Below are 26,728 nucleotides of genomic sequence, written 5' to 3' on the forward strand. Positions count from 1 at the left end.
ATGCCACATATGCTACTTGTGAAAGTGCTCATGAAGTCAGAGCTACCTGTTGTGGACAGCCAGTGTCCCTGGAAAGCATAAATCCTTCTGCACGTTTGCCTTGCACATCTGTACACTTGTGGGCTGAGAGCTAAATGAACATGAGCACCCTGCCACTGCCACTGACATTTCTAGCTCTGCAGACATGGCTTGTCCCATGAAATACCTCCGGGCTTCTGTTCCACAGGGATAAAGTCTTTGAAAGCCATGACTCCAGCCAGTCTGATGACAATCATTGTCAAGGCATCTGCGCAAGTGTTTCTGGAAAACCAGATGGAGAAATGTGATGAATTCCCTGGAAATGCCTATGGTTGAACTCTGAGCACCTGGGGTGAGTGGGAAGTGTCATCAAAGCCACACTTTTTTGCACAAAAGCACATATATAGGGGAGTGATGTTTCCATCCATCCCATGTGTCTGCTCTTATGCTTTAGCAATGGGTGGAAGAATAAAGGAGTTATGCATTAGTCTTGCAGGATGTCCAATCTGAGATGCCCTGGCTCCTTTGATTCACTCAGGCCTCCGTCTTCTTGATGCCAGAGAGTTTATTTTGAAGGTTAAGGAATATATCCTAGAAACAAAGATGCTTACTTCATATATGTCTTGTAGCTCTAGAACTTTCATGATTTTTTGCTTTGCAAATAAGAGCTTTCTATGGGAATCTAGGATCAGGGTTGCTTTACCAAGCTTTCAGAAAACTCCCTTCCTTTTCAGAGCTTTCAACTTTTTAATGGAAATTTGGGAATTTGTTGGGTTTTGGCCTGTGTATGAAATCTGCTCAGTCTCCCTGTCTGATGGCTTTTCTCCCTAGACTGGAGGGTTCATAAGCAACCAGTGGGTCCCAGAAGAGCTGCAGAAGGTTAGAAGTGACTAGTTTGCACTGTTCACATATGAAGATTTTGACAGTTTGGCCAAAAGTCTTACCAGGTAATATGAGGTGCTGTGGACTGTTTGGATCAAAATAATCCTTCTCCCATTACTTCCGTGTTCCAGAAGCCCTGTAACAGATCACTTTTTGTTTTCTAAACATAGTGTTTTCTTCAGTTTTGTGAAGAGTTGTAAACCTTCCAGCCTGCAGACATAATAACTAAAAAGAAAAAAGTATGTATGTTGGATAATCACTCAGGAGCTGTGACAAATGCTAAGAAAAGTCATCGAGAGTTCAAGCGTATTTTTCAGAGCAGTAATTTATTCAGTTACCCTACAAGCTGCTAAGAGAAGAGAACCCCAGATTTGCTGGCTTTTCTCAGAAAAGTTACCTGCTATTTCCTAATCAATATTTTTAGGAGATGCTCTGTAATCAAAACCATGGGCCACAATAACTAGACATGGTGTAAACTCTTGGATCTCGCTGAATATGTAAGTCTGTGTCTCAGACCACACCCTGCGGGCTTTTTCCTTCAGGCATAGAGTATGGTACTGATAGTATATGCTGTTTTTGCCTCTTGTGTGGATGCACCAGGGTAGTGTGGCAGTGGTACACACAGAATATGGACCCTTGTACGTGGCTGGAGCTCCGCAGCATCATGAGAGGGAAGGTGTTGGCGTTTCAGGACGGCTGTTTAAAACAAACCCTGCAAGGAGAACAGGTACTGCGCCCAAGGGCAGCGAGGTCAGTGGGCATCAGGTGGGCTGCACGCATCTTGCTTGCTCCAACAGCGGCTGTGCTTTCTTCTCCAGACACTCTTGGATTTAGCCAGATGTGGATTACACAGTCTTTGTTCACTCCATAATGCTTTGGGAACATCAGAGGAATCATTAACTTTGGAAAAAGATGAAAAAAACATTAGCTAAACAGGGTGTACTATATTTATGTTCCGTTCTCATGGTTCATGGGGAAAGAGGTCATCAACTGTGGTACTCTTTTTCCTCTGTCAAATTGTTGAATAATGATTTTGTTACTGCTAAACTGGTTACAGGATCTGTCCCTGAGGATGGCTGTAATAAAATAAATAATAGGAAACGATCCACATATAAGTAGATATGTGATGTTTTGTTCTAAAAATTGCCTTACTGCTGCAAAGGCCATTAATTCTACAAAGCTATATATAGAGAATTCCAGTGAAAGAGTGCTTGTCTTTTTCTGGAGCGCAGGTTGGATCTTATTATGGATCTGAGCTCTGCCCATTTGATGTGAACCATGATGGGGTAACAGATCTGCTCCTTGCCAGAGCTCCATTTTATCACATTTGAGGGGAAGAAGGAAGGGTTTACGTCTATCGCCTGGAGACAGAAGTAAAAACACTGGTAGCGTAAACACTCCATGTTGGGGATTTTCCAACCATGCCTAAGCAATGACAAATAAAACATTCCTCCTTCGTGCTCTCACTGTATGTGCTCTCCCTGTATGGCAGAGGACCGCAGGGTGAAGCCAGCAGCCCTGTCTTATTCATTAGAATATAAAAGAGAAGTAACTGAAGAAATACAAGCATTGTCTGCCTAAGGTATACTCTTATCACAGTGGGATAAAATCATGACTTTTACCTGTACATAGGCAATTTGTTGGTGCAGACCTTGCCCTGCCAAGCAGTGTTCTTTACAGTGCTTGCAATAAACATGTACGTGGGTAGCTGCTAAAACTTTGCTTCTCGGGACTTGTAGAAAACAAAATGTTTTGTGGGCCAAGCTACAGGATCTGCTACACAATATACAGGGTATAAGTTAATTGCATCAGGAGAAGCCCCTCTCCGCTGCACTGCTAAAATTTGCTCAGGGCACGTACAGGATGGTGAAAGCAGAAAACAACAGTCCGCGCGCCTGTTAGAATTCAAATAATGTGCACCCTCTTGTGGCTTACTTCTGTGATAGGGTGGGGGAGATGGGATGGCTTCTGTGGAGAAACAAGCTGGGGATCGACTCCATCTGCTAGATTTAAGAAAAGACAGTGCTTCAATGTGTCCGCTTGCACAGGGCTGTCCAGAGACGCTGCTTCTGGGTGAGAATTTGCATGCTCTCAGTGCAAAAGGATTAAGCTTTTGTTCCAAGAGTCAGCTGGTATCTTGAACTTCTTATTGTTTAGGGCTTTTTTGTTCACCTTTAAGCATTATAAGTGTGCACTGAGATTATTTTTTCCCCGTTAATGTAAGAGCTGCTCATGCTACATTTGCTGTAAATGGATTTCCTTCTTGGTTGTTTTTCCGACTGGTTCGTTCACCTTGAAAGGACACTTAAATGTGCAGGTGACCTCTCCTTTTGCAAGGATTGGGTTTACTGTGGCCAGTATTGGAGACATCAATAGGGATGGATATGAGGATATTGCAGTAGGAGACCCCCTCAAAGATCAGTTTTCAAACAGTTCCTTTTTTGGCAACATTTACATCTTTAATGGTGATAAAGACCAGATCAAGAGCTCTTTTTCTCAAGTACGTGTCTTGTTGGGAATTGGCTCCAGTACACCTTGAGAGGGAAAAGCTTGTATTTTTATAGCAAGAGGCTGGGAGGGAGGACTTCCACATTTCATTTACGTTGATGGGTGAGAAATTTGCAGATGTCAGATGGTTTATGTGACTCCATGGGTTTCTGCAGCAGGGCTGCTTCTAACTGTAACCATTCACCTGTCTGCTTAGGCAAAGGAGCTGGATTCGGGTGCTGCCTGTAGAACAGCGTAGCCTTTTTCAAGCCTGCCTGGCCATTGCAGGAAATTAAGTCAGTATTTGGCATCTCAGGAGTGTTACAAAATTATCCTCACAGCAACCTCATGAAAAGAAGTGTATTCTCCCAAGGACAGGAGAGAGATCCTGACTTACATTTGTTAATGTTCCCCCCTTTTTTAGAGAGTAAAAGCCTCTGAAATTTCTTCAGGACACCAGTATTTTGGACAATCCATTGATGATGGCTTTGATTTGACTAACGATCGTCTCCAAGATATTACAGTAAGATCACTGGAGAACATGATCATGCTCTGGTAGGTAATAAATGCTATTTTTTAGTGAGCTGGGGAAATGCTTCAAAGACAAATATAAAATCTGTGTTCCAATCTGTGTAATGATTCTATTTTTAATTCAGCATTAAAGGGACATAAAAAACCTTTTCTGAATACTAGAAATTATATAAAAGGTAAAGCCTTTCATTCAATTTGCAAAGGCTTTTGCCTTTGTGTGGCCAAGGCTTTGAACAAGTATGAGATAGTGAACATGAACTAATTAACATAGATCTAGGTCTAAGGCAACCTTGATGTCTCCAATTCAGCACCGATAATGTAGGTCATTCAGACAAAAAAAATGATTTTTTTACATCTCATACCTCATTTTCAGTCAGTCATCTGGTAGCTGAGTGCCCCATGCAGTTCAAAAAGGCTAAGACATGGCAGACAGATTTGATTTCATTCCTGCATTTTGTATTTGAAAACAAACTGTAGATAAAGAGAGAATTTGAACTTCTAGATAATGTGTTTATCTAATGGAAACATAAACACCATGTTTAATTCTGAAACTCTAACCATATTGGTGTATTTTGGCTGTCTGTTCCTTCAGACTCTTGGGATTTTGTGTGTTCTGAACGTTCCCAGCAGAAACTGGAACTTCTGTAAATAGGCCAGCCTGGTACAGGTGAAATACCATGGAAATACTGAGCAGTTCTTATCCTTACTGCCAGGCTTTCTTAAAACATTTTTCCTGTAATGTTTCAGTTAAGAATTTTTTTATATTTGATTCTGCTCCTTATCTGTTCTTCACTGACTAGCTCAAGACCAGTTGTCCACTCTCTCACCAGCACAAGATACAACCCAGGGAGAATCCCAATTTCCCAAAATAACAGCATTGTTACAGCATAATTATGTTGCGATAAAATTTCAGCTTTACTAGTGTCTCAACAAAATAATAAATGGGAATTGTGATCAGCTTGAAATCTATAGCCCTATGCTGTCCTCAGAAACTTGCGAACATAAGGAAACTGTTTTTCACAATGCGTGACTGAATCACTGAACACATTATCCAGGGGATGTCGTGGGAGCCAAATATATAAAATGATCCAAAAAAACCATTTGACAAGCTTATGGTCCACTGATGGCTGTTAAACACAGCTGCCCAAAGAAAACATTTGAACCAGAAGGTTCCTAAATATGCCAGGTGACAGAAGCTGGAACAGAAATGACAAGTGTGAAGACATTTTAATGCCCAGATATTTTCTCAACTTCTCGTTCCTCTTTGCTTGTAGCCATGTGACTTTGACTGTTTTTCTGAGAGTTAAACATGCGCTTTATAAGAAAAATGGTAACATGGCATTTGCTGTTCCTGTGCTGGATCGATACCAGCCATCAAACACGTTTTCTGGTAACAAAACAAAACACTAGCAAAGAGCTTTCTTTTTTTTTCCAGGATGCAACACTTTTACTCGTAAAACCTAAAAATAAAGAATGTGGATGTGGTTTCCTTACCCTTTGCATGTCATCATCTGCCCTCTGCTCCCTTTCTAGTGACCAGTGCTATATTCTAGGAAGACTTTAGGCCCAGGTCTTCCCCAAACAGATACTCAACCCTTATTAAGAGAACCTCATCTCTAAGGTCCAACCTTAGATTTATGATGCTACCTGTGAAGAAGGCAGATGGTTTGTGTGTTTTGTGAAGTGTTTTTCAGATATTGAGCGTTCCACTGGAGCTTATATTAAGACTTATTATTTGAATGGTGTGTTTGATAGTAACAACTATACAGCTTTCTAAAAAAGTAATTTTAAAAATAATTAAAACAATGTATATATTTTTTAGTTGTAGTTGTGTGTTTCAAAGCAATATTTGGGAGGCTGCAAACTTCTAATAAGCTCAAAGGTTAAGTTCAATCTCCTGTCTCTTGCAGTTTAGTAACAAGATTCCTACAAGCTAATCCAGATCTTTTTCACAGTTAGTCTGAAATCCAAATCAGCTTCTGAAAGAATTCCATAAAGCTCTGTAAAAAGGCAGCTTTTTGCTGCTTAATAGGAGTCTTTGCCACAATTCAATATTTAATTAGCTGTCCATAAAGCATAGGACAGAGAAGTTAGGACAACATTTAGCACGGAGTAATAATGAACACCAATTACCATAGACACAGTACTCTCAGGGATGATGATGTTGATAGTACATTCATTTCCTAAGAATAATTCATGAGATTCTTGAGCATTGGTCAGCATTGCCTAGTACTTATGCACCCACCCAACATCTAATTATTAATCATCATTGAACTTCTCCAGAAACTTGAGCACAGACAGTAGATTTTTATTTGTGAATAAAACTATTGCTAAAGGGAGTAACTTTGTCTCTACAAAATGTGTGCCTATAAGCTGGCACAGTATATGAACATATTTATTCAAGAAAAACATAACATCTCTGGAAAAGAAATGAATATTATGGTCCTGTGGCAATCCAGGGGTAAACAACTGGCATTTCTTTAACAAGACCTTGTCCTCAGTGAAGACTTTTCATGTTATTACTAATAGACCTTCTCCTGGGAGTTGAATTGAAAATCATAATCAATTAGGACTGACTTAGCCCTAGAGGGTCTTTTATTTCCAACTTCTCCTTAACTGAGGTCATAGGACTGTTGGTTTTCAGAGAATGTACGTATATATGTAAAGATATTCTGAATCTGCTGCCTTAAAAAATTAAGACTGTTAAAATCTGACTTGATTAGTGTTTGCTTTCAGTTGCCTTACAAGAAGGACTGCAACAACAGGACTGTCTGTACTGCTCATTTAACTTTGACAAGTCAGATTCAGTGAGTCATAGTAGTTGCATTATCCAGATTTTGGATTTAACATTCATATGAAATGTCATCTTTGTGTATAAGAAGTTTTCTTCAAATTCTCAGGCGAGATTCGCTATCCTTTTGTTTGCATTACTTTCCATAACTTAACATTCACACAAGCTGTAACCGTATGCCTCCGTGGGCATTGCTGGGCTATTCTAGGAAGCCTCAGAGGAAAGACCAAGGTCTAAACAACTATAATAATCCTAAAATCATAATTCTGCATTTAATTGTGACAGTGTGATTTTGTTTTAGGCTGATGCACAGCACAGCACTACAGCAAAGGCTTGCTCAGTTTGCATAGCCTTAGATAAAACTGTAGGCATCACTTCATTGTAAAAATTTACCCTGGAGAGTCACTGAAAAGCTAATCAAACAGAACAATGTTTAAAGTCTATCTTGATGTAAAACAGAAATGATAAAATGTTACATAAAGTTTGGAGATGACTGCCTTTGATATTAAGCAGCATTTTCCTACACACCCTGAAGAATATTGAATAATTAATTGGGCTATTGCATTATCCTGTGTGTGAAAGCATTTGGAGGGAATGATTACCAGAACGCTTCAGGCCTCTCAGTAAATAACAGCCCTCAGAAGTAACATCTCACCCTTCTCATTTTTCTGTCTGGTTCTAGAAAGGAACTGGTGGTGGGCCACACTGAAGAAGTGACCATGAGTGTTTCACTGATGAACAGTGGAGATGACACATACGTGACAACTATGGTCTTGAACTATCCTAAAGCCCTACATTTTAAGGTGACCAGTGAGGTAAGATTGTAGAACAGCTTTTCACAGCTAGCAGCTGACTGCTGAAAGAAAACCCAGTGCAGGCTCCTATTAATTTACTACCTAAATAAATCTTGGAAGTAAGGGCCAGGGAAGGAAAGGAGCATTTCAGTTGTTAAAATAGAGCCCGAATACTGGATTTATCTGATTTAAGACTCCCAGGCTTTTATTGGGCTATTTGTACCTAATTCATTTTATGGGAGCAGAGACAGACAGAGTTGAATTTCCCAGTCTGTTTTTACTCAACATTAAAGAGCATTCCTGTTCTGTTGGCAGCTATCCTCTCCTGCTATTCACTGTGGCCAACCAATACCATTAATTTCTGCACTTACCCTGCAACTGCAGAATTCAGCATCCAGTATTCAAAAAGACAACTGTAAGGAAGAGGTCCTTATTTTCACTTTTTCCCAATCTCTAAATGATACTTTGAGTAGTATACTTTGCATCCTCTATCTACAATCAGGGCAGAGTTGCTATTCTTTCTAATTCAGCTTAATGGCTGGCATGCATTTTCCCCGAGGCAAGAGATAATTTTCATATTCCAGCACTTAATGTCTAATTTCTCCAGAAAGGAACAATGAGCAGAAAATACATTACCCATCATGTTTTAACAGTACCCTGGTTTGTTAAAGAGTATTTACAGGGTAATCGATACTTTACTATGTCTTTCTCTTCCCTCAAAACAGGCAAAATTTTCAGTGATTTGGCAATTAGATGAAAGCATATTCCAAAATAAGTTTGTAATCACCGTTAGTATCACCAAGTGAATACTGCTGTTATCACCACAAAACGCACTATGAACTAGAAAGGAAATATCAGAATTCCTACTTTGTGTCCATACTATTTATCAGTCACTGGTTACATAAAACTATACTTGTTCTTCTCAACCTTCTAAAGCATTTGGATCCATGTGAAAAAATCTTTCCTTCCCTTACGATAATTTTAGCTTTGCTAATACTTCATTATTTCAGTAAAAGATGGAGCATCCTGTAAGGTCCTAATTTAAGTGTAGTACCTATTTAAAAGCTTGTGTTTTCTGAAATGGCAAACTGGGTTCTGGCATCCTTCCTTAGCAGAGAGAACAGATGATTAAAATATATAATCCAGTTCTCTTCCGAGTAAAGCTTTCACTTGAAATGATGGGAATGACAACATGTTCGGGGCATTTTTCTTGATTAGGGGCTTTCTAATGGGAGGAAGTTACCATTCAGATTCTTTTCTTGTCACCTTCCTCCCATTAGAATTCATGGGACTGATTGGTACACAGCATTTTTTTTTTTTTGAACAGAGAGCATCTTAAAAAAAGAGATGAGAACTCATCTCTGGCAGCTACACTTCCTTGCAAGCACAGTTTAATCAAAGGTTTCTATATGAATTTAATGTCCACTTTTGTGGGGGGTAGAAGCTTTGAGTTTTGATTAATGAAAGCAATACTGCATATTCACAAATTAGCATTGGTTTGTGGGGAAACTTTTCAAGGCAATGGCAGCTTTCAAGGCCCGTAGTAATAAAGGGCTACTCCAACACCAGTGTACCATGTCACCGAGTGGGCTGGCACCTCTCCTTTCATTAATTACCACCACTCTGTTTCCACCCCTCTTGTACAGCCAATATTAGTTCTCAAACTATAGAAATAGAGGACCAAGGCAGGCAGATAATGATGTGGTTTCATCCATATTTTTTTTAAAGCATAAATAAAAATACCGCCATTCTGACTGAAGAACACATCCTTGATGTCAGAGATGCATTCACTGCAGTCCTTACCAAGTTTTAAGAATATTAAATTATATTGCATTACTTGAGTCCATTAGAGGGAAAAAGATTATATTGGAATCTTACCAAGCATCTTCTCAATTTCCATCTAAATAATTTCAAGCACTGCTGATTGTCAAGTCACTTTCTGTGCTACTAGGCAGCACAAGTAAAGACTCTAGAAGATGGAACAATAAAATCATATAGTAGGCAGAGGGGTACCTAGGGTCTCTAACTGCTTAGCTTGTAAAAAGTAGACTTCAAGATAGTTTAAAGATGCATCTAATTGCTAAGACTGCATATATACACACATATATAGACAGACTGCATAGACAGCATTCCAGTTAAAACAAATCTGATGATGCTACCTCTTAATTACTTAATGCATCTAGGTCACTGGATGTAGTAATTTTGAATTATCTAATTCACTTTTCACTTAGTTTGATTTATTATTCTCTTTAGACCAGTTTCTTTTAACGTATGTGAATGATAGCAAAGGACTTCCTGAAAACAAAGAATTCAGGTTTAATATAAGTATAGCTTCAAATTTAGGTCACCTGACCTGTCTACAATCAGGACTAAAGAACACTTATCTTGTGCATTTTCTTCTGCAGATGCATGAAGAAAATTGCTTTAATGCTACCATCAAGTTACAGATTTGGATTCCTATCAGTATCCAAGGTCACAACATGAGAACAGTCAAAAATGCATCAGGAACACAGGTACTTTTTCTTATATTTTTTGCATAATCAAATAACTCTTCACTGGTCCTTAAGAGACAAAAAACCATAATATTGCAGATTAGTGTTTAACAGCAGAAACTTTTCCTATTTCTATTTTGTAGCTTCATTCCAGGAACAAATTTTGCCAAACAAAAATTCAGTTTTAAAACTAAGTCAAAAGGTGGGTTTTCCCCCCCTCTCTGTCCCCAGCTGGGTTAACAATATTTACCTTTGTCCTTACTGTCCAGAATCGTGGGGCTTTTTTCTTTTAAAAAAGTACTTCAAGAAAAACAATATAGTAAAAAAAGAACATTTAATAATTTAAGTTAATAAAATATCTGTGGAATTCAAAACATTTAATTGAGCTTGAAGAAATCTTTTTTCCCCCCTTCTCAAACATTCAACTCTGTTTTCTCCCCCTGCCCCCCATCACCCCCTGAAAAAAAGCAGATGACTTTTCTGGGGTTTGTTTTGTTTTTTGGGGTTGTTTTTTTTTTTTTTTAGACATTTTTGGTATCATGTTATACACAGTGCTAACCAATCATAACACCACTTCATCATACCAACACTTAAAAAGATCATACGCTAAAAACAGTATCAGTACTTAGTTCTTGGAAACATTGCACTGCCTCGGTCACTGGAAGAGGCTGCTGTTCTGTAAAACTTCACTGGCAGACGCAAAGGTCAGTACTTCTTTGTGGAACTTAACAAGCTGCTGCTTTATTTTTCTCATGGCAGGAGTTGATTCCTTTTTCTTGTATCTCATGTCATTCAAAAGTTTAACTGACAAGTAGTGCAACCAGAGGACGTTGCTGTGTGGATGATAGTCAGTCCAGCAGCCAGAGTTCTCCGCTTTCATTTGCCTATAGATATCAAACTGGTAGTCCCCTGTGCCTTGAAACAATGCTTCATCAGTGGAAAGGTCACAAAACACAGTTAAGCCATCCTTCTCCAGCCGAGACAAGGTGTAATCTATGATGTTGACATGAATCCTTGCTGTGGGGATCGTGTGCGTTGTCCCATTCAACACATAAGTAACCTCTTTTACGTCCGTTTTCTTCACCAACACATTCCCCCAGTGCAAGTCTCTGTGCTCAAAGTGCAGTTCTTGTTCTGCCACAGCCAGGGAAGCAGTGACCTGGTGCAAAATGCTTTTTGCCGATGCCACTGAACTGAAGTGGTTTCTCATATTCTCCAAGTCACTGCCTCCAAATTCGAACTCCAGAACCATGAAGAGCTGCTTATCCCCAAAAATGTCTGGCCGATCATTTTCTGAGCCCGTTACTTGGTGGTATTTGTCCCAGGCTTCCAGGAGATACTTAGGATAGGCCCCTTGAATGCAGTGCACAGAGTACAAGCTGATGAACCCCACAGTCCTATTCGCAGACTCCTCAGACAAAAGACTGAGTTCTTTTGAAATTATTATCTCGGGCAGAATCTCTCCAAAGCTCTTTTGAGCTTCGCCATTTACTTTTCCAGTCCCCTCAATGGGAATTATTTTTAAGGCCACAGGTCCCCTCTCACTGTCAATCTGGAAGACCTCTCCGAACACACCTTCTCCAATTTTCTTGCAGCCTTTCATCTTATCTAAAAAAATGCATTCCTCAAAAGCAATAGGCCCCTCCTGGTGGCATTCCCTGAACACCTTCTCTGCATCCGTAAGCATTGGCTCCAGGACAGAACAGGAATACCTGGGAGCTAGGAGGCTCATGGAAGACCAAGTGCAGCACTGAGGCATGCCAGCAGATAGGACTGCTTGGTGGCTGGAAACCTGGGATTTCACAGGAGGGGTACAAAGGATGCTGTAGCAGGAACTCTCGTTTGTGGTAACTTTCTTCTTCTTGTGGAAGGACAGAGATGCTTGCACTCTACCCCAGGAATGGGAGCTACTGAGGAGCGAACAGTCATAGTCTCTTACATCTGCGGACAGCTCCAGGGCACCCTTCTTCATTCCTTTTTGCCTCATCTGTGGTCTGAAAAAGTAGTTCGGTGGTGGCTGCCTCTTGGTTTTGTGCCTTTTTGGCTGGGGCCTCATGAGCTTCCCCCAGCGGCTGGTACTGAAGCCACTGATGCAGGCTCTCTTGCAGGAACTGCCCTCCCCAGGAACAGCTTTGGCGCTTTTACATTTGTTCGCCAAGACCCCTTGGCAGCCCAAAGGGGACCCCGGCTGCTGGCAGGCAGGTTGGGCGTCTGCCTCTCCGGCATGTTTCACGTTTGCCAGCCACACCAACACTTCTTGAGGGTCCAAGACCACCACTGGTGTCAGCGGGGTCCGCACAGGGTTTTTTCCGTGGCAGCACGGGCTCCCTTCCCCCGAGACCCCCCGCAGGTGAGGGCAGGGCGGCGGGCCAGAGCCCCCGGCCCCCGGCGCAGCGCCCCGCGGCTGGCTGGCGGCGGGTTTCGGGGGGTTCGGCCCCGGGCAGGGCCCCTGTGCCAGCACCCTTAGGGCCTCGCCGGACCCCAGCGGCGGGAGCGGCTCCCCGCCCCGCCCCAGGCCGCCCGCGCTGGGCACGGCCGGGAGCTGCTCCCACTCTTCCCGGGATGACTCGGGCGAGGCGGGCCGCTGCCAGGGCGGTGGGGAGCAGAGCCCCGGGCCGCTCCGCGGGGTGGTGCCCAGCGGGCTGGGGGAGCGGGGCCGGGCGCGGCAGCGCGGCCACTGCGGGGTGCTGCACAGCAGGGGGCGCCGCGCCCCGCAGGGCGGCCCCTGGCGGCGGCGGGCGGCGCCGCACGGGGAGCGGGACGGGGACGGGGAGGAGGACGGCGAGCGGGCGGGCGCGGGCGGCCCTCCCAGCCGGTTCTCCTTCTTCTCCTCCTCCTCCTCCTCCTCCGCCGCCGCGCCGCCGCCGCGCGTCCGCAGGCGCCAGCGCCGGGCGGGACGCTTACCCCGCGGCTGTCGGGAGCATTTGCCGGGCGACAAGAAGTCGGGGTCGTCCGAGTGGGCGGAGACGGCGCTGGAGACGGCGCCGGAGTCGGCCGAGGCGGCGCTGGAGTCGGCCGAGATGGAGCCGAAGATGGCTTTGCGGTCCTGAAGCGGCGAGAGCCACCGCTCGGGCAGCGGCAGCAGGCGGAGGCGCCCGCGCCGCGAGTAGGTGCGCAGCAGGCGCGGCTGGAGCGGCATCGCGGCGGCGGCTGGATCGGGCCAGGCTGGTAACGGCTGCCCGCCGCCTTTTCAAACGACGTCTCGCGAGAGCCGGGCGGGGCGGCACGAGAGGAGGGCGCGGCCCCGCCCCGGCCCCGAGGGGTCTACCGCCGGTGCCGGCGTAAACCCGCGGACCCGTGTGCTGGCCGGGCACCCGTGCCCCGTTGCCTTGCGGGGCGCTCGTGGCGGCTCCGGCCGAGCTGGCGGGCACCGCCGCCGTGGCAGCGGGGCCGCCTTCGAGCCGCTCGCACCGCGTGTGCGCGGAGGGCGGCGCTGCGCTGCCTTCGTTCGCTCCAAGCCGCTGCCGGCTCTGGCGGTGTCCCCGGCAGCGTAGCCCAGATGCCGCTTTCCTACCCGCGGGGCCGTTTGCTGACCCCCAGGGCAGAGCCGCTCACGGGAGCCCCATCCTCTTCCTCCCTCCAGAAACTGACCTGATACTTGGAGCGCTGCCAGCATTCGTCTTCTTATCAGCAATAGTTAACCTGTAAGGTCGTACACACAAGACACTGTTGCAGCCCTTTTTTTTCCCTGAAAAGCAATGGATATTGCGTTCCTTGTGTTTCTTTTACCATAGTTCTTAAAAAGTAGAACTGCTCTGCTGGTCACTGGTGTGAAAGAAGAGACTCAAACTCTTGTGGGTTACTCTAGGTTTGCAGTTTTAATCGGTACAGCAGCATTGGGTCACCTCCGCAGAGAGTGACAAGGTTACAGGATTTTTAGCTCTACATTTATAGTCTCTACAAAGCATTACCTAATCTATTGGTTTCAAACAAGTCTTTTATTAGTCATTATCTTGACAGTCGGTTTCACAAGTTGTTCTATATCTTGACCACTTTGCCATTTTACTTTTTCTTTCAAGGATGATCGCTTCAGGTTCTGCATATGTCAGTTCTGAGTAATCACAATAGACAATCTCCACCGTCTCAGCCTCCTAGAGGTTAGGGTCTTCTGTTCTTAGAAACTTCTTTGAACTGTCAGGTACAGTCTTACTAATATTAAACTTTCATTGTCCAGCATCTATTTACTGACCGCACTTGCAGTCCTGGTCTGGGGCTATACAGGGGACAAAGCTGAGGTGTACAGCCTACAGTACCACTGATCTGCCATTTTCCTCCAACAGTCCCCCGTTTTCTTTTTAGATACTATATTAACAAATACAGTAGGGATATGTCGGTATATGAGACACACAAGACATACAACATTGTTCCCATTTTGGCACCATTTTGCTTTCACGTTTAAACGATTTCACAAACACTTCATCTCCTACTTTATAATTATGAAATTATACTTCAAGACTAACCCCTTGATATCAATAAATGTATTTCTGAATTGGATCAAAAAATCTTACAAATATAACAAATACTGAATGACATTCTCATCCCCATCTAATAATGCAGTTTTTGCTGAAATAGATAAACCTGGTGCTGCTAAAATTCGTCCAAATAAAATCTCTGCAGGACTCAGTCCATGTGGTTGTTTTGGAGTTGTTCTCAAATCTCATAAAACTAGGTTTAAAGCCTCTGGCCATTTAAGACCAGTGCTAGCACAAACTTCTGCTAGACATTCCTTAATGGTTTGATTCATCCTTTCTACTTGTCCAGAGGATGGAGGATGATAAGGAGTATGAAACTGACCTTTAATATCTAAAGTTACATAAACCTGAAGCAAGATCGCAGCTGTAAAGTGAGGTCCTCTGTGTGAATCAATTACTTCAGGGATTCCATATCGAGGAACAATTTCTTTTAACAGAGTTTTTACCACAGTCTTTAAAATCATTATATAGGGTAACAGGATTTGGAATAGAAAAGAAATTAGCAACCACCATGTCAGGGGTCAGTTGATTTTTGATTGCGGCCGCTTGGGCTGCGGCATCAGCAAGTGCATTTCCTGCAGCAAGTTGATTGGTTCGTCTAGTGTGTGCAGGTATATAAACAACTGCAATTTCTTCGGGTTCCTGTATAGCTAAAAGCAAATCATTAATTAGATGACCATGAGCAATTGTTTTACCTGCAGATGTTAAAAATCCTCTTTCTTTCCACAGGGCTCCCACAGCGTGACAGATTCCAAAGGCATATTTTGAATCCGTATAAATATTAACTCGTCGTCCTTTAGCATATAGGGCTGCTCGAGTCAAAGTGATTAATTCTGCTGCCTGTGCCCCTAAAGTTGGAGACAATGGTTCGGCAAACAGCACAAGGTTTTCAGTTGCTACCGCAAAACCTGTGAACCTTTTTCCATCTAGATAATAAGATGAGCCATCAGTAAAGAGGTTTACATCAGGTGCAGTTAAAGGTGTATCTTTTAAGTCCTCTCTGGTTTTACTTACAGTTTTGATCACTGCAATACAATCATGTGCTCTTTCTGGTTCACTCACAGGTAATAAGGTGGCAGGATTCAAAGTCTTTGATCTTTCAAGTTTGACATTTTCTGTTAATAACAAGATGATCTCGTATCGATGTGTCCTTTGTGCAGAGAGTGCTTTTTCTGCATATCTTGTTAACAGCATCTCCACCTCATGTGGGACAGCAACAGTAAGACGGTGACCTAAGACGATGTTTTTCGATTTTTCTACTAGTTCAGCGGCTGTGGCTACAGACTGCAGACAGTGCGGAGATCCTCTGATAACAGGGTCTAAAGTGAGTGAATAATAAGCTATTGGTCTCTCATAAGGTCCTTGGTTTTGTACCAGTACTCCTTTAGCTATTCCTTTGGCTTCTGTAACATAAAGTTTAAATGGTTTTTCCTAATCTGGAAGTCCTAAAGCTGGTGCATTTACCAATGCAGTTTTAACATTCATGAATGCCGTTTCTAGTTCTTCAGTCCAGGGTACCGGTTCTGGGTGCGCATCCTTGGTGGTCTCCACTAATGGTTTGGTAATTTCAGAAAATCCCAAAATCCAAGGTCTACAAAACACTGCTTGACCTAAAAAGGCTCTCATTTGTTTCTTGGTGAGTGGTCTTGCTATTTCTTGTATTGCTTGTACTCTACTTGGATCTAACTTCCTAGTTCCCCCTGCTAAGATAAACCCTAAATATTTAACTTCAGGCTCACAAAACTGCAATTTAGAAAGGGATGTTTTATGTCCTTTTTCAAAAAGTTTGTTACAAACATATTCAGTGTCCTTTACACAATCTTCATAAGTCAGGCTAACGATAAGTAAATCATCAACATACTAAATCAATATTGATTTGGCTGGTAGTTCCAAGTCTTCTTAAGGTTCTTCTTAAGATTCTGCTTAAGGATCTGAGAAAACAAAGTTGGTGAAGCGGTAAATCCCTGTGGAAGGCGAGTCCAGGTGTACTGGCGACCTTCCCAAGTAAATGCAAACAAGTTTTGACTTTCTGGGTCAATGAGAATGGAAAAGAATGCTCCTGTTAGATCTAACACAGTATACCACCTAGCCCAATTAGTAATTCTTTCCTCACATTGGCATATCGCTTCTATTATAAAGTAGTTGCGGTTCGCCAAGCCTGCAATCCATCTTGAGTATGTATCTGCCAATTTGGATCATTCAGAGGCCATATCGGCCTACCTGGGGTGTTTTGACTCATTTCTCTATCCTTTTGCATAATTCGCTCTAGCTCTTCATTAGTGAAAAGTTCCTGCAACAAGGTTTGCATGTCTTCCCAATTAGGTTTATAATCTCAGATTATGCCAGATAAAAATTTTGCACATTTTTCAGCATTATTTCTCAAGCATGGCATTTTCTCTTGCCACAACATTAGATCACCTGGTTTCCAGGGTTGGTGGTGAATAGAGACTGCAACAACAGGTGATACGTCTGGACCAGAATTGGGACCTGCCCTTGGATTGGAGTGAAACTCGACTACCATAGGAAATTGTCCAGCTTCAAGAGACTCGAACTCTTTATCATATGCATAGCATATCCAAAAATCTGGTTTTTCTCTAAGAGACTTAAACTCTCACCATACTTCTGGTTTTTCTCTAAAAATGCTAATAATTCCTCCCTTTTCATAGGTTTCCTAAAGGCCAGCCTTTTTCTTAAATCAGACCATTCTAACCATAAAAACAAATAATTCATTTGTTGAGGATTCCTGTCCTCTAATATAATCTCAAACACCTTATTCTGACTTCATCAAAAGTTCCTTCAGGTGGCCACACTTCTTGGGGTCCAGCCCCTTTTACTCTCGTCAAAAACAGCCAATCATCTTGACACAAGATAATAACCTTTGATTTCGTCAACCCTGCTGTACCAGATAGTTTGTTCCAATTACATAATAATTCTGCCAGAGGAGATCCTTTTGGAATTGATGGATAACCTCCCATGTTGCAAGTTTAATCGTGATGGGTACTCTGAGGTATCTAATTGCCTTAATACCGTACAAAATACAAGAAAAGGGAGACTTGAACTCACTAATTCTGTTGGTGGGGAGACTCGAACTCACCAACTCTGTTGCTGGCATCTTTTGTAGGATGTTAAGTAAGGATCCTCGCAATCCTTCCTTCCCCATCATGACCTAGAGTCCCATCTGGGGTGCCAAAACTGTAAAAGAAGAGACTCAAACTCTTGTGTGTTACTCTAGGTTTGCAGTTTTAATCGGTACAGCAGCGTTGGGTCACCTCCGCAGAGAGTGACAAGGTTACAGGATTTTTAGCTCTACATTTATAGTCTCTACAAAGCATTACCTAATCTATTGGTTTCAAACAAGTCTTTTATTAGTCATTATCTTGACAGTCGGTTTCACAAGTTGTTCTATATCTTGACCACTTTGCCATTTTACTTTTTCTTTCAAGGATGATCGCTTCAGGTTCTGCATATGTCAGTTCTGAGTAATCACAATAGACAATCTCCACCGTCTCAGCCTCCTAGAGGTTAGGGTCTTCTGTTCTTAGAAACTTCTTTGAACTGTCAGGTACAGTCTTACTAATATTAAACTTTCATTGTCCAGCATCTATTTACTGACCGCACTTGCAGTCCTGGTCTGGGGCTATACAGGGGACAAAGCTGAGGTGTACAGCCTACAGTACCACTGATCTGCCATTTTCCTCCAACAACTGGAAAAATCGCCTTCACCAAGGAACTGTGCCTGGCCCTGAAAGAAGAGAATCCAACGCTGAGGTACCAGAGCATTGTGTGGGCAGCTTGGTCCTTCACTTGGGGCAGGAACAAGGGAGAAATCCAGAAGGTTTTGCTGAATCTAGAGAACCAGTCAAGTTCCCAGAGTTAAATTCTGGACCTTTTGAAGCAAATATCTGTTCTGCTATTGAATTTAGTGAAGCCAGGTTTTTGTCTAGAGGGTAAAAAACAAGGGAGGATATTTGCTACTGCATATCAGAAGAGTTTTTAGAGTTCTGTATTGAACTGTGTATCTGGCACTTGAGGCTAACACAGAGGCTTCCTGTCCTCTCAGAATATTCCTTCTCTTTCCCTAGTGAAAACATGCTTTTCCTTAGCCTGAAAGATAGTCACTGATGATTACTGCAATCACTGTAAACTTGTAAAGAAGACTCATTAAATTTATAACTCCTTTGACTGGGCATGCAATGAAAAAAAAAAAATTTGTACCGTATTTGAAAGTACCTGCACAGATAGGTTGGTGGTGCGTCTAACGTAGTTCAAAGGTTGAACGCTAGCTCAAGCTAGATTGTTTTCTCAGCTAAAAGCTAAACAAGAAGAAATAGCTGGGCTTTAGCATATGCAAAGTTGGCTTTGATTCTGTTCCAGTTTACTCTTGTCTTCCTGCAAGATTAAGTGTTTGATGCTTTGCCTGTTGTAGGAAGCTGTGTTGGTGGACTTCATTATTCTGCTCCTTGGGAAAATGGGTATCATTAATGCACACATAATAAAACAGAAATCTTTTTGGTAGATGTTTTTATGATTTTTTAAGATTTCTTTTAATATGAACATGGTATTTTCAAATGCACACTGAAGGAAATCTTCCACTTACTGTTGTAAAACTTCAGTCTTACATTTTGAGCTATTCTCAGCATTGTGGTGTAACCTCTCAAGTCTTGTTTTGAAGTGCTTTGCAGAACATTTGAACATTATGAAAAAGATTAGCTTTTGTACCTCACAATCTTATTTCTAATTTCTCATTTTCAGTTGCTTTCAAATCCTGATTTGGTCACAAATGAAAACTTGTCTCACAGACCTCATTGCCTACTCAGACAGACTCCTCCTTTATCAGGAGATGCTTGCCCAAGCAAGCATGGTTCACCACACCTGGAGCAAGGGCAGAGCAGAACAGCGAGCTACGGTGCTGCCATCCTCCCTGCTCGATGTGTACCACAAAGTAGGGTGAGTTGTGAACAATCTCAGTTTATCAGCTGCAGATTATCAGGAACTACAATTTACAGGATCAGGGGAAAGAAGGTGCCTAGCCAGAGCCTGTGGCTGGCTTTAGCCAGTACCAGGTGTTTTCTTTCCTGAGCAATGAAATGGTCTCAGGCCCCCCCCAGGTGTCTGCTGTTTCCAAAGGAGGAGAAGTACAGAGAGTTGGTACTAATCCTCTCTTTGGCTTTCTCTATCCCTAATTGTGTAGATTTTTTATTTCTGCTCTGTTTGGTTAACCATAAACTCCACAAATCAAATACATCTTTACACACAGCAGTAGGTAAAACAAAGATATTTTTCAGTCAGACCTTAAGAAGACAAAGCAGTTCCTGTCTCCTTTGGCTTAACCAGTATTGCCTGATGGAAAACTAAAGTTAACAGACAAACCGTGGCCTTTATGGAAGTTTCCTTGTAAAATTTCTGCCTGGTACCCAGGTAGCGGTAATGCATCTTTTCAGGGCTGTTACAGAGATCACCTCCTGCTGGGCTGGGCACCCTGCAGGCTGTGCAAGCCTGGGTGTGTCCTAGCTCTAAATTTGGCTGCCGGACAGCCAGAAGTTAAAGGTGCTAGGCACACTGGGCAGCCTGCCTAGGGCAAAAGTAAGAGGTGCTACGGTGCGACATTGTTTTGAGTAATATAGGGCCCTTGTGTGACTCTCAGCAGTGTGAGAGAGAGAGATGCAGAGATCCCACACTGGCATCCAGTTGTCAGTAGCTGCAGCCATTCTGGCTCGAATTTCTTTCTCCGTTCTCAACTGGTTGTAGGATTCCTTGGAGCTACAGAGAGCAAGTCACTCCAAATCTGCTTACAAGTGCCAGGGGTTGAGGAAATGAGACTTTGCAGATGAGAGCTCAGAAAGGGTATTCCTGCCTGAACCAGGTCTTTTGTCATGACAACTCTGTACTATTTGGTTGGGAAAAAAATGTGCTTTTTCTGATCTGAATCACTTTACTGTCACCCCCCTTTGTGTAAATCCTCTTTTTTTTTTTAAACGTTTTTAATTGCATCTTCTTCAAAAATACATTTTTGCAAGAGAAGCCTGACTGTATTGCACTTGCTGGCTGAAGGCAGTTTTAGGCATTTTGCTGTACCCTTCCCCAGGTAGCATAGCAGGTCACTGGGGCTGTTCCCAGTTGCTCAGTCTGGATTTTGGCAGAGCTGTTACAAAGTTGTTCTTCTTAGCCTGTCGCTGTGTGGAAGAAATGAAGTACAGGGGAAGCAGAATATGCTGGGCTGATGAAGAGCATCCCTTTGAAGAGCTTCAGGCAAGAAAGAAAAAAAGCTGCTCCAGAGGAGCAGCTGTGCACGGTAGTGACTGAGGTGGTGGCATCATGAGGAAGATGCTTTTTCAAAGGTTCCTTTTTCATTCACTAATTTATTTTTAAGTTTCAGGGCCTGCTGGATCTTTTTAGGGGCAGGAAATGTGTTGTCTGCTTTTCCCAGTGCTCTAGACAGGTCTCGCACTGAGCGACCATGGGTGGACAACTGTCAGTAAAGGGACTGGAATATACCAGCAGTTGTGGTCTTTCTGCCCGTCCTCCCTCCCAGACCTTCTCTGTCTCACATTGAAGTCCTGCCTGTTCTGAAGCAGCTGGAGGTCTCTACAGTCAGATCATACTTGGTAAGTCTGGGCACACAAAAGCTGTTTGTGGTCTTTTCATTACTTTCCTAAGGGAAGAAGTGTTAATTGTGGAAGCCGTGCTAAGAATAAGGAGTTGCAATGAGAGTTTTCTCAAGGCTAAACAAACTCAGCTCCTTCAGCCAGTCTTAGTATTCTCCCTCTTTCTCTCCTTTTTTTCTGTTTTTTTCTCTGAATTAAGTTTCCTCATTACTTGGATCCCTTTTCTTGTCCCCTGTGACTCTCAAGGAGGTCAGCTCTTGAAGTGGGTAATGCTGTTTTCCTTTTTAGATGTTTTTTTCTTAAATGCATTACAGGGTTCTGTGACTTGTAATTTCCGATGAGTGCCATCCGACCATTTAATTCTTTGCAATTCCTATAGTAGGTGCCAAACACATTTGCAGTAATTGGATGGCACTTAAGGGATTAGCCAAGACTGCCAAGACTCAGTCATCCAACCACAGCTGGGGTTTTGTGCTGTTTCCATGGCAGCCTTGCTGTGTCTGCTTCTAAATTTATTTGCAGTCTGCATTTTTTAATAAAATCCCCTGTGCACAAGCCTTGTCAACATTTGTGGTCTTGCTGTGTGGCTCTGACTTCTGTGCACTCTGGCAGCGGCACAGCTATGTCATCCCCCTGAACGACAAAAGACTCGTCTAATGACTCTGAACGAGTCATTTAGCACCTGACCCCAGCCAGGCTAATGTGTTGGCAGGCTCTTTGGTGTCCAGGTGTCATAGACAGAGTAGCTGCTGCAGGTGTCCTAGAGGCCTCTGAGCTGTAAGAGTCATTCGTGGTCTTTATGCATCACCAAAGGTGACAGAGTGTCTGCAGACCCACAGCTTCCTGGGGGAGACAGGGTGTCTCTGCTCTTCACTAGGAAATACAGACCAGTATGGATTATGTCCTAAACTCTTGTCCATTCGGGTCTGTTCTCCCAACACCGCTTGTTAGGCTGGAGGGACTTGTTATTCTACCTTTGTCTTGCTCTGCTGGGGAGGGACGACTCTCAATGCTGCTGCTAGCCCAGGGTTGTTCTCTACCCATTGACTGGTGCTTATCATCTGTCCCCATCAACTGTCTTAGCTCTGGGTCAGGCTTGGCTCCATCAGTCCACGTTTGGATATTAGCTTCTGGCAGGTGAGTTTGGCCTGTTAGATCCTGGCTATTTTTGCAGTGATATGACCAAGGAGTAGGAGGCGTGAAGGTAGGCAGTGACTGACAAGGGCTGATGTATCTGAGATCGCTTTTTAATTGTGTCCTTGAAGGGGAGGACAGGATGCATTTTGCAATGCTATTTTAATCAGGGGTGATACCAGCTGCTTATATCATTCTCTCATGCCAGGAAAATTCACAAGCCTTGAGTTATAATTCCCTCTGCGTGTTCAGAAGCTGATAGTTCATGCGTCGAACTGTGGGAGTGCAGTGGCCTGGTGGTTAGCAGGAGAAAGTGAAGTGGAAGTCCAACGCTCGAGCAAGCTTATCAGGAAAAGGGCATTAAGTAGTTCTTCATTATTAAGTGCAGGGTGCTGACATAAGAGCATCAGATAGGAGCCATGGAGTGCTTTGCTGGGCTTGAGAGCCTGTTGGGGAAGCTTTATTTGGAGGCTAATTGAATTGCTGCTCAAAAGAGAAATTTCCTGTCTCTTGTAACAGGGTAAATGAGCTGGAATGGAGCTGCACTGCTGCAAGCAGGTTGCTTCGACTCTCTGCGAGCTTGGCTAAACCAGCTCCAGTATGTGCAGCACAGCTGGGAGACATCAGCCTCTTGCCAGCGGTAATGCGTATTGGCTTAGAGCATCACCAGCCTGCAAAGCTGAGGCAAGGTCAGGTCCAGGCTGAGGGTGCTGCTCAGGAAACCTTTTCCTCTGGGGATCAAGCCTGAGCAGCATGTATCTTTTCCTATGGCTGGAAAGAGTTCCCAGCTGGCAATGCCAGGGAGGAAGGGGGGGAGGTCTCAGTCTGGACTTTCTAACTGTTTGTGTGACAAAGGTGAAGAAAAGGAATGAAGGTGCCTCCTTAGCACTTGCAGCAAGGTGAGCTCTGATAGAGCTATCAAGGCAGGACCAGTTTCATGCCTTTCCAGGTCAGGAATGACATATGTTGGTAAAGAAGTAAAAGACTGATTTGTCAGGTATATTCAAGAGCAGGGTTTCACCTTTGAGTCAGTGGTTAATATGAATACACATTTTATTAAAACCGTTCAGCTTTCAGGCTTTGATTTAACATTCTCCTCTTAATCCTCGATGATGCTTTTATCGGCTGGCTTTAGAAGGTGAAAACATTGCAGTACAGCACTGTGCAATGCTGCTGTTCCAGCTATCATTGCACTCGATCTCTTAGCAATGTTTTATGTGCATTTTTATTTAATTTCTGTTATCTGATTCAGTGCCAGCTCCCTCACAGAAAGGGCACGATGGATTTGTTTCATTAGATGTGCAGTATTTTTCTTTCTTCTCTGGTCGTCTTCCTCAAGGACTTTACCTTCTTGGGTTGGGGGAGAGAAGTGGATAAACACTCTGGCTAATGATAACGAGACCTCCAGCACACTGTATAGAAGATTCAAGACTTGGGGGGGCAACGTGGAATGCATTCAAAAGCTGAAAATGACTCTTGGAAATGACGAGCTGAATCAAAGAGAGAATATATTCTGGTGGAACTTCAGCACGCTTCCATTTCTCACTTCTGCAGACAGATTTGGATGCTCCTGTGGATAATGACAGAAAGACTCTTTCTGCAGATTCCCTTTCTAGGCAAAAATGGCTGAATGTTTTTCTAATAGCTTCTGCAAGGAAGATTTCCATTGTGGCTGGGTATGCAGTGGTATTAGTTAGGAGGACAAATACTGAGGCTGATTTTTGTCAGTTTTTCATTGGCAAGTGGCAACCCACTTCTTATTTACACCGCAAAGTCACAGTGAAGATTAGAAAAGAAGCTGAACAAAGCATTTCTCACTGCAGGCTGCACACCTATTTCTTTGTTCTTGCATCCAAATCCATCGTGAGTTTCTCTGTGCATGAGATGTGGTTTAAAAGCAACTTCCTCTCTTAACCTGTTCAGCTCCTTCACCTTGTTTTTTCTTTTTTAGATGTTGACCTACAAGTATAATATTGTGAGGAAAAAACAGTGATAGGGAGAGCTGACCTCTGCCATTTCCACTGTTCGTTTCCTTGCCAAAATAGTTTATCTCCTATTTACATCCTCTGCTCCTTGTCTCCTTTCTATTTCTGTAGCTGGTCTGGTGCCTATTTCTATAAGATGATGCATCTGCATCACTCAAGCATTTGCTGCAGGAGCATTTCCAGTGCTTCAGAAATACCTCAGCATGTTGAGTCAGCCCTCGTGTCTCAGGGAGTGGATGTCTTCTGTCACACTGGGTAGCTCAGTAAAGGGTGGGGTGGGGATCACTGGGAGAATTAATGCCCGGGGGTGATTGTTTGGAACCGGAAGCAAACAAGGCAAGTGCCTACAACGGGCACCTTGGGCAGTCACTTGTGAGTTCACGTCTGTGCTGGCCAGAACTGCCTGTCATTGCTTGGAAAACACGTGGTCTCTTTTGGGTGCAATTGAAAGATAGTATTGGGCTGATCTTGAAATGTTTCTGTGTTACAATACCGCAGAGAGACAGATGTGACCTCGCTGTGTTTCAGATGCCACTGTGCCAGGGCAGGGGACTAAGGTTTTTTTCCATAGTCCCTTTGCGTGGCATTTAGAGGCTCGTGACTGGGCTGAGTTCAGCTGTGGGGCAGCTTAACAGCAAAGAGCTACTGACGGGTGGATGGAAATGTAGATGAAGAGCAGTCTGGGCAGACAGGGACTGTGTTCTGTGACTACGTGTGAATAATGAGAAGGCAATTATGGGAAACGGCATGAGGAATTGAGTGTAGGTGTAACATGCCAGGAATAAAAAGAAGAGAAAGGGAGAGTTTCAGTACTGGAGGAGAAATCCTTCCTGTGAGAATTTCCAGACTGAGCAAATAACCCTCATGGGAAAGGAGCAGAATTTGTTTTTCCCATGGGAAATTCAAGATACCTTGCAGAAGAGATGCAGCCTCAGTCCCTTGAGAAGGACTAAGAGAAACTACTGGTTTTTTGTCTTTAACTGATTATGATTAGATTTTGTTAGCCACTTACCCCCATCCCCGTGAATGTAACTGCTTATGTTTGGACAACCCACAGACACTCAGGAACACACCAGTAATCTCAAGTTCCAGCAAGAAAAAAAATAAAGGGGTGAGAACCAGAAGGTGGTAACAACAATATCAGTAAAGGCATGCCAGAAACAGTGTTGTCAGCACAAATCTAGCCTGTGCTGAGCAGTAGTCAGGATATTCTGAGGTACATTTGATACAAACTGAAACTTCTTATTCAAAAACAAGTATTGCAACTGTGATTCTACTTGATGGCTCAAAAAACCCCTAAGGAAAGTATGTTTTACATCTTTTTTTTTTTTAAGTGATCAAACCTGGCTGACATCTTCAGGTCACACCTATAGCAGGAACATTTCTCACTCTTAAGGAACGGGGTTTTTTTTCTAGCTTGTGTCAATCCTTTCTCACATTAATTGACCTGGAAAATAATTACAAAAACTCACAGCAGCCCTGTGTCTGTGCCACTATGTAAAACCAGGCCAGGAGGTAACATTCTGTTTAACTGCTGGCAAGTGTCTTGGTCTGATTTTAGGCTGTGCAGTCACCCAGAAAGATGAGGAAGGTGGGGGTGTCTCCAGACACCAAGGGCTGATTTGTCTCTGCTGATACTTTGTGAGCTTGGGTGTCCTTCGTGTGGTGGGAGCAATGGTGGAGGCAGTCCTGGGATGTGGGATATACCCGCTGCTGGGTCCTGTCCCTGGCGCAGTTCCAGCAGGGCCGGGGCATGCAGGTGGTGTTCTGGTGGGACCAGACCCACCATCAGAAGTGGTGCTTAGCTGTCACCCAGCTGCTTACCCTAGCAAAGTGTCTCACCTAGGAGCAATTTGGGCAGAAGATCAGGTGGTGGCTCCTTTAGGATGCTCCTGTCTCCATAGAGCTCTGGTTCCTGGAGCTGGGTCAGTCTCCCCGTGCCCAGCCCCAGCGCTAAACCACTTGGCTTTGGGGTCTGGGCAGTGGCAAGGGAAGATGGGCAGAGCCTACCTTCTTCCTTACTTGTTTCTGGTTTCATGGACCCCATGGTCTCCTTTCTCCCTGCAGCAGCATGTTTTCCTGGAGGGTTTTGTCTGCTTTGGTTATTATATGTTTTAAAGCTTTTTATTTGTGCTTCAGGCTTCCACACAGAGGATCTTCGAGACTGGGATTAGCCACTGTCTGGTCTGTAGGCATCTGATGAGGCAGGGGTGGGGGACAATGGACAAATACGTTTAAGGAGTAATGGATCAGTAACAGGTGCTTGAGTGAGAAGGAGGGCTCCAGGACAGGCTTGGGGAGCAGCCAACATGTTTTGGGAGATAAAGAGGGGCTGCCCACGTTGGGTACACAAATAGGGTAAGGGAGGGTTGAGGGCAGTGGGAGGGGTGAGCTAGACCAGCCCTTGGCTTGTGCTAAGGCTGAAGGCAGGCTGCACAGTTTGGGAGCAGGATTGGGGCTAACCCTGAGCCCCAGGGGCTCCCACATCTTGGGTCCAAGCAGTGGAGCAGACGGGGGGTGCACGGGAGGTGAGGGCT

The 26,728-nt window shown here is 43.7% G+C and overlaps 2 protein-coding genes across 3 annotated transcripts in view; one reads left to right on the forward strand and one right to left on the reverse strand.

Annotated features, from left to right (window-relative positions):
* The window catches only part of LOC101912286 (transient receptor potential cation channel subfamily V member 2), a 48,924-nt gene extending 28,487 nt beyond the window's left edge, over window positions 1-20,437 (forward strand). For both annotated transcript variants that reach the window (XR_008745675.1, XR_008745676.1), the window contains exons 27-34: window positions 227-370; window positions 850-1,627; window positions 2,133-2,273; window positions 3,812-3,942; window positions 7,392-7,524; window positions 9,232-9,309; window positions 9,909-10,016; window positions 19,220-20,437. The gene's annotated coding sequence lies outside the window, so the exon portion shown is untranslated. The remainder of the gene's footprint in view (window positions 1-226; window positions 371-849; window positions 1,628-2,132; window positions 2,274-3,811; window positions 3,943-7,391; window positions 7,525-9,231; window positions 9,310-9,908; window positions 10,017-19,219) is intronic.
* On the reverse strand, window positions 10,313-14,267 carry HASPIN (histone H3 associated protein kinase). The gene has a single exon (XM_027791029.2). It carries the CDS (start codon window positions 13,132-13,134, stop codon window positions 10,651-10,653), a length of 2,484 nt encoding a protein of 827 aa, XP_027646830.2. The 5' UTR covers window positions 13,135-14,267; the 3' UTR covers window positions 10,313-10,650.
* Window positions 20,438-26,728: the final 6,291 nt, after the last annotated feature.

The sequence above is a fragment of the Falco peregrinus genome, chromosome 2, assembly GCF_023634155.1.
Source record: "Falco peregrinus isolate bFalPer1 chromosome 2, bFalPer1.pri, whole genome shotgun sequence".
In the NCBI taxonomy this organism is placed as follows: Eukaryota; Metazoa; Chordata; class Aves; order Falconiformes; family Falconidae; genus Falco; species Falco peregrinus.

What these genes read in the sequence shown, in the direction of transcription:
- HASPIN (XM_027791029.2), bottom strand. Translation starts at nt 13,134, where the DNA reads ATGCCGCTCCAGCCGCGCCTGCTGCGCACCTACTCGCGGCGCGGGCGC.